This window comes from Schistosoma haematobium, chromosome 6 (assembly GCF_000699445.3).
Source record: "Schistosoma haematobium chromosome 6, whole genome shotgun sequence".
Taxonomy (NCBI): domain Eukaryota; kingdom Metazoa; phylum Platyhelminthes; class Trematoda; order Strigeidida; family Schistosomatidae; genus Schistosoma; species Schistosoma haematobium.
Window position 1 is genome coordinate 6,057,733 of NC_067201.1, and position 8,248 is coordinate 6,065,980.

The following is an 8,248-nucleotide window of genomic DNA, read 5'->3' on the forward strand; positions in this document are numbered from 1 at the left end:
AAGATTTAGGTGAATTTTAAAATACTCTTTCATGTCCACTAATAGAAAATACCAAGTTTAGTCATTTTCGAATAATTACAATTAAAATCGCAGACAGCAGTTGAACTGACATAGAGTTCTATTAATACAAACGACTTTGTGAAAGCGAATCCTGTAAAATAAACACATGACAGGATATACTTAAGAACACCCTTTTGATTATATTGACCGGGATTTACCTTTTCGTCACTTACAAACTTTAAAATATTTGCCTTCGGCTTAAATAGAGTAGGTGCAATCTCATGAAACCTATGTAATTATGCAGGGATCCAAGTCGCTCAACGGCAAACTTATAAAGGCGAAATGAATGAGGTTTTTTAGTTATGACCTCCGCTTGACAGCTTACGAAGAAGGAATGAATCGTTTGTAAACGTATTGAAGATGCTACAGGTATTCGGAGTTTGACAACGCTTTAACCAGTAACATCTACTATGAAGCATACCCACCAAGTAAAATCAAAAGACAGAAGCGAGGAGGTTCGATGATATATTTGATATGCTATTAATATATAGAGAATCGTCTGATCTAATCTGGCTAGCAAGTTCAGGGGTTGTTGAGCACGGCGTTCCCACTCGTGATCTGGTGCAGATGCATGACCGAGCGTCTTCAGCTAGGTGAGTCCGTTAAAACTAATGTGGTCAGCATCCATTGTCAAAAACTTATAGATCTATTTATTTTGGGGGCTAATTTACCGCTACAGATCAACGCCCTCCCACCTAGTGAGGTAGTGGTGTCCCTAAGACGTGGCGGGCCAGGAGTTTAAACCCAAGGAGTTTGTCGTTGGTAAACACTCTTCTGATAGCCCGCTAGGTTTAGCAGCGTCTGGTTGTCTTTCTTTAATATAAGGGACCCTAAAGTACAATATAGTAAGAAAAAGTAGAATGAAAGTTTCGTTTCATCGTAAACTTTTCTTTTCCAGCTGTCCTGGAAAAGAAATTTGTAAGTGCATGTCGAAATACACTCGTATGCGAGTAAAAACACAAAGCGGGCGAAAAAAAATGGAAAGTAAACTCATACACATGTAATAGAGTAAAAAAAGGTTGTTATAATACAGATTTTTTGTTTTTTTCGAAATAAAGATATAAATATATAAACATATTAAAACCGAGTTTTTCAAAAATTATATATAGTACAAAAGAAAATCTAGACGATATAAAATGTCATCTAGTATCTTACATGCAATAATCGTTCAAATGTTTTGGAAATCTTACTCTTCTAGAACGCGTCGTCTTAAGTTTATTTTCAGATACTGCTGAAGTATCATTATGTGTGTTGGCTGTCGGTTGTGGTATTATAAGTGTCGGAGCCGTGTCGTTCGATTGTAGCGAAGGAAAATCAACGTGGATAGGAATTCCTTCTAAATACGCTTCCTTGAGGCGATCGATGCTGATGCTATCGTTTGTTCCGTTCTTATCGATTATATAGTACTTGGGTTCGCGTTGAAAAACCTTGAATGGTCCTTCGTATGCTGATTCGAGAGGTCGTCGATGTGAGTCTCGACGAACGAAAACGTGTGTACTATATCGTAAGTCAGGTTGAACGAAAACAGTTGATTGCGGTCGAGTGGAAACAGGTGTAACTGAACGCATTGCGTTTGTAAGCATGTTCGTGTAGGAGGCTATATCCATGTTCATTGAAGAAGATGAAAGATCCACGAGTTCTCCTGGAAGTCGAAGTGTCGTTCCATAAACGAGTTGAGCCGTAGTGTATCCAATGTCAGCTTTCACTGCATTGCGAATACCTAGTAAGATGAGTGGAAAAGCATCAGTCCATTGAGAAATGTTTGCAGCTGACAGGGAAGCTTTTAATTGTCGGTGAAAACCTTCTACCGACCCATTTACTTTTGGGTGGTAGGCGGTCGTTCGGAAGTGAGTGGTTCCTAATAGTGCGGTCAGACGACGGAAAAGTTCAGATTCGAACTGACGTCCGCGGTCTGTAGTGATGGTTGAAGGGCAGTCGAACTTTGCCACACATCGTTCGACGAAGGCGCGGGCCACTGTTTCAGCAGTGATGTTTTTGATAGGTATTGCTTCTGGTCATCGAGTGAAAGGGTCTACGCAGGTTACGAGATAAGAGTATCCATTTGAATCTGGTAAAGGTCCTACCAAATCCAGATGAACATGGTCGAAACGAGCATCGGGAGTTTTAAATGAGATTAAGGGACATTTATTGTGTCTGATAACCTTAGATTTTTGGCAGCTTACACAGGAGCGTGCCCACTCCCTCACGTCTTAATTCATACCAGGCCAGCAAAACCGTTCTGCTATAAGCTTGATGGTTGCACGAACACCTGGATAAGAAAGTTTGTGCAATGTGTTGAAGACATTGCATCGATAATGTTTCGTCACGATTGGGCGATCCCTACCTGTAGATTTGCCACAAAGTAAGGTTTCATTACTTGTTCCTTTCTACTTGATGTGCAGTTTAAGGGTTGTTGACGATAACTCGTGCTGAAGACCAGTGTCTTCTTTTTGAAGCTGAGCGAGTTTCAGAAGGTCGATTCTTTGGAAACTGTTCAAGGAAGTTATTCGAGACAAGGCGTCTGCGACTACATTGTTTGCTACAGAAGTGTGTTGGATGTCCGAAGTAAACTGCGAAATGTAGTCCACCTGTCGAGACTCACGTGGTGTGCACTTGTCGATCGGTTTTGAGAAGGGAAAATTGCAGGGTTCTCTGCAATTTCTAAAAGACTTTCCATACTGGTTATGATACCAGCAGCAGTCGGGATCATCCATCTCTCGTGGTCTAGAGACAGATCGCTTACGGAAAGTGCTTCTACGTGGGGTGTGTGATCGCTTACGGTCGTTACGAAAATTAAGATAACGTGTAAGTTTATGACATAACTCGGTTATGTCATTCTGAGTCGTCTGAGGCTTTTCCTTGACGGAAAAACCTCTGTAGTAGAAGATTTCATAATTTCTAAGATACGATCGGCAGATGCAGCCAGTTCGTCTAAGGCGTTGTTCTGAAACGAGACCAGAACCGTTTGCACCTGTTGTGGAAGTTTGGACAAGAAAAGGTGTTTGAATAGGCCATCATCGAAGGTTCTTTGGCCGATAACCTCTCTCATTCTTTGCAACATGTCTGTCGCAGAACCGTGTTGTGGGTCGATGTTATTAAGGAGTTGGTCTAACCTTTGTCGATCGGTTAGGTCTCCTCGTTTAAGGATAGAACGCTTTAAGGTTTCGTACGGTTCAGAAACATCACTAGTAAACATGCTAGGTGTTACGTACCTATTGAACTCGCGCTGTAGTGCCTTGAATACTGAGAGGAATTGTGCACGTGTGTCGTTCACGCTGTGCTCGTAGAGGTCGGCTTCTGCGTAGCAGAACCAGGCTTCGATGTTGTCTTGCCAGAAGGGCATTAGTTGGAACGAAGGTGGTGACATAGTCTTTAGCTTAAGTACGTTGGGTGTCTGTTCCGTCACATTAGTTTTAATGGACTCACCTAGGCGAAGTCACTCGGTCATGTAACCTTACCAGATCATGGGTGTGAATGCCATGCTCAACTTCCATTGCAATAGCCAGCCAGTCTAGATCAATCGATTCTAGGTGTATTGATGGCCTATCAAATATATCATCGAACCTCCTCGCCTCTAACTTTTGGTTTTACTAGGTGGGTACGATTCATAGTAGATGTTACTGGTTAAAGCGTTGTCAAACTCCAACTACCTGTCGCACCTTCAGTGGCAAACATCTCGGGTTAGTTAGTGGATCCACATTCATTTTATTCTCAATGATGTCCTATGAAATACAGCAAAATTCTAAATGGGATTTCGACGGAAAAATGAGTTGTATTCGGATATCAAATCTATGCATTCTAGCAGAATAAAACAACACTGCATTCTTTTAAAAAACTGATAAAATGATGGATACATTAGCACTGTTTAGAACAGAATTTCTGAGTGTAGATAGTTGTTTATAAATACTAGTAAGGTTGTGATGACGTTTGTAGTAGTTCTCCAAGTTTCAGCTCCATACAGCCGAACTGTCTTGACCTTCTTATTGAAGATCCTGACTTTGATACTATTTGACAGTTGTTTTTAGTTCCATATGTTCCTCGACTGTAAGAATGCTATCCTTACTTAGCCAATCCTCGCCTTTACATCTGCATAAGATCCTCCTTGTTCATCGATGATGCTGACCAGGTACGTGAAAGTTTCCATCTCTTCCAGAGCCTCTCCATCAAGTGTGATTGGGTTGGTGCTGTTTGTTTGTACTTCAGGATCTTGCTTTTTCTCTTGAGTATGTTGAGGTCTATTAATACAGAGTCTGCTGCTACACTAGCTTTCTTCATCTACATTTGTTGGTGTGTAATGGATAGGAGAGCTACGTCATCTGAGAAGTCCAAATAATCTATCTGTATCCAAGCTGTCCATGGTATTCCGTGGAGGTCTTCATAATCCAGTCGACCACCAGAAGAAAGAGAAAGGAAATCAAGCATCCTTGCTTGACTCCGATCCTCACTTCAAACGCGTCTGGCATCTGTCCTCCATGTACCACTTTTCAGTGCGGTCCGTTGTATTAATCCCGAATGACATTTAGGATCTCAGCTACTCACACCATAGTGTTTAATAAGGTCCCATAATATCACTGTCAAATGCTTTCTCATTGTCAAGGAAGTTTATGTATAGTGACCAGTCTCGTTCAATTGACTGTTAAACGATGATCCATAGTGTCTCAATTTGGTCAATGCACGACGGTCGTTAGGAAATCCGGTTTGTTGATCTCGAAGTTTGGAGCCTACTCTAAGCCTGTGGATGTAACCAATGGGGTTATACAAAGAAGTGTGATTGACCCATTACTCCTTCTCGTTATCATCAATGACGTGTGTTCACCCTTTCAATGGGGTAAACCTTTCCTTACTTAAAAGTGGTTTATTAATTCCCTTCTCCTACCAAAGAAGCTATATTTCAGCGGTAATTCAAGAATAAATAAACAAGTTATACGAATGGACTGTTTCATGGAATCTGCCACTGAATGTTGACAAAAGTGGGTTTATTCACATTGGCCGCTGCCTTAACCCAAATTTGGCTGTACACAAACATACATTGAAACCTCTCAACACTACGTGACTTGGGTTTGAAATATAGCAACAACTTGGACTTTTTCAAGCACGTTACACTTCAAGTACCCAAAGCAAGAAAGCTCGTTGGATTCATAATGATAAATTTCAATAACATCGAATCGATATCATTACTACACAAAAAATTATCATATTCATCATTGAATATAGTACACTAGTTTACAGTAATTGTAGGCGTAATGACTTGATGAAAACTGGTGTTCGAAGAAGTTTCACTAAGGCTGTTTCGGGGTATTCCGACAACTAGGATTATCACCAAATATATCAACAACTGAAGTTAGAACCTCTGTAGATCAGGCGCATTAAATTAAACCTTATCTTTATCCACCGGCTTATAAACGGTATTTCTTATTTCTTGGTGTCCACCCCTTTTTAATCTATGATATCATCTCACAACCAACGCAATAAAGAAAATATTCTACGACACCTATGAAATTGGAGGGTTTATTGTTTGTCAGCAGTTAACTCGACTTTATTTATGAATTGTAGCAAGTCAGTTCCCTTAAATCCCTCAGATCATCCTGGCTAAGTGAGTTAATAAATATCATAATGAGTGGAACAGCACTGACTATTGCAACAACGTAGTCATCAGATGATCGATACTTAATCTTAGGAAACTTTAATTCACTTACGGTAGGCTGGAAGAATCTGATGAATGAATTGTCAGAGAATTCTTTCGAACAGAGACCAGTTGATGCCGTTATCGCATATGCCTTAGTGCAACATGTGAAAGAAGCACCCCGGATTCCGAATCATCCTTACATGGTCTCATGTTAACCCATTGTGAGGATGATGTCACAAACTCGATTAAGTGCCACTCCTAGGCAAAAGTGACCACGCAGTTCCAGTCTTTGATTTCCAAATAGTTACCAATAGCGTGGATGAGTCATCACAAGTCAGACCAAATGTCTGGAAGGCGAACATGCAAAATATTATACACTCATCATCCTCTGTAGGTTGATCACAGAACCAGAAACCCTCATAGTAATGGCTGGGGTTGTATTCAGAAATTTGTATATAGGAGTCACTGCATCGCACATCCCTTGCAATACACTAAGGAGTCGGAAATAGTCTCATTGTGGTTCAGTAAGAGGTTCACACCCTTCTCCGGAAGAGAATAAGAATGTGAGAGTGATTTATTGACGAAATTTTAATATCGAGAAGCTCGAAATATTTGTACCTCGATCCTCCACGACTTTCGGAAGTTACACAAAGAGCGACTTGTTAGTGAATCTATAGATTAATTAAACACACTCGCACATAGACCAAAGGACTAAGGGAAAAGAAAACATTTCAGCGTTGTTGGGAGACCGTAGTAGTGCATCAATATCCAAGGCCAATTATGCTATAGCTCATATACTTTCAAAATACTCAAGAAATGTACGTACCAAAAAGGTGCCATCCTCTTCAGTCCATACGAACCCAACCGCACACACACTGGATACTGTGACCATCAAGGAACTTGGTGTCGTTGGTACGGGCAAATCCATGGGACCCGGTGAAATGCATCCTAGGTTACGAAAGAAATCAGTAGATTTCGTCGAGAATCTCTTAAGCACATGTTTTAATCTATCTGTAGCCCAGGTTGGACCACTAAAAGACTAGAAGAATACTGTAGCAGTTCCTATCTTCAAAACAAGTATGAGGTATAAACCCGGGAACTATTGACCCGTAAGCCTAACCAGCGTGGTCTTTAAAATTTTAGAAAAGATTCGGAAGTTGTTTAGGTATCTCGGCCAAAACCGGATTCTCTCTGAAAAGCAGCATTGTTTTAGCAAAGGTTGTTCATGTTTCATTAACTTATTAGTAACCAGTGAAAGTTGGTGTGCTCATAAAGATCAAACGTTGCCTATAGACCTAGCCTTTACTGGTTTCAGCAAGGCTTTTGACAAAATTCTTTACAACCGGCTTTTATGCAAGGTAAGTAGTATCGAGATTGGAGGCAATTTAATAATGTGGACAAAGGACTTCCTAGTTGCGCATCAAAAAGAGTACGGGCGGACTCCAAGTTGTCTATCTGGGAAACGATGATGGGCGGAGTGTTTCAGGGTACAGTTTTGGGGACAATGTTGTTCCTCCTGTATGTAAATGACCTTCCTAGTCTCTTATCATCATCGGTTTTGCTATATGCTTACTATATTAAGATATAGAAAGTGATAGTTTAGAACCTCAAACTGACTTACGGAGATTATGTGACTAGTCTGTGACTTGGCAGTCTCCAGTAAATGCTTCCAATTGTATTATGATGCATCTTGGTCACCAAGGTACAGATACATACATAAATAACACTGAGCTACCAGTTGCCCAGACACACACTGGCTTAGAAATGTTCGTTAATCAAGGGACAACGAGTTGTTGGAAAAGGTTCGGAGAACCGCAACTAAGCTGAGTCTCGGGATAGCAAGGTTTCCGTCTGATGCACGACTGGCTAAACTAAACTTATTTCCATTGTCATATAGAAGAACGGCAGGCAACTTTACCACAGTTTTAGATTAGTTAGTAGTAAATTTGTATCTGATTCGCCCTCACTTATCTGGTTTTCTAAAACAGAAGATTCACTAGGACACCCCAAAAACGTCCACAACCACAAAACAAATTATTTGTCACCTGATTATCGACTTTCCTATCGAATCGTCGACGAATGGAATTAATTAACTTAACATGTGATTGGAACTCGATCTATCGACATTTTAGAAGAAAATTTAAGCAACTGAAAGACCACCATTACCAGGACTAACACAGGCCATCTAGTTTCCTGTCCGTTCGAAAGTGAAACAGAATTTACTTCAGCAATATGAAGTATTGTCCACTCAATGATCTTTTTGCATATATAGGGCTTAGTAACATTGGTGCGTCTTCTCGGCTGAGGCCTATAGTGGTTAGTCGATTTCGAGATGATGTTTCTGGAGTCAGTCATACTTCGGGATGAGGTTCATAAATGAAGACTGTATTGAAGTAACCTGCCGTGACATGCCACTGCCTTGAAAACCTCATCGGTATATATGTTATCTTGACAATGTTGTGATAAGATTATTCTAAGAACTGAAAATGTGCACGGTAATCTCTACTTAAGCTTCTTGTCTGTCGTCTCTCAGTATGACAATTTGTTTCAACGCAGCGAATT

The 8,248-nt window shown here is 40.5% G+C and overlaps 1 protein-coding gene across 1 annotated transcript; it reads right to left on the reverse strand.

Annotated features, from left to right (window-relative positions):
• Positions 1 to 775: 775 nt before the first annotated feature.
• On the reverse strand, positions 776 to 3,427 carry MS3_00008398 (uncharacterized protein; the record flags this gene model as incomplete). The annotated part of the gene is given in 7 exon segments (XM_012943369.3): positions 776 to 890; positions 1,216 to 1,972; positions 2,002 to 2,092; positions 2,106 to 2,269; positions 2,282 to 2,400; positions 2,452 to 2,918; positions 2,933 to 3,427. 7 exon segments carry the CDS (start codon positions 3,425 to 3,427, stop codon positions 776 to 778), a joined length of 2,208 nt encoding a protein of 735 aa, XP_012798823.2.
• Between the last annotated feature and the right edge of the window lie 4,821 nt (positions 3,428 to 8,248).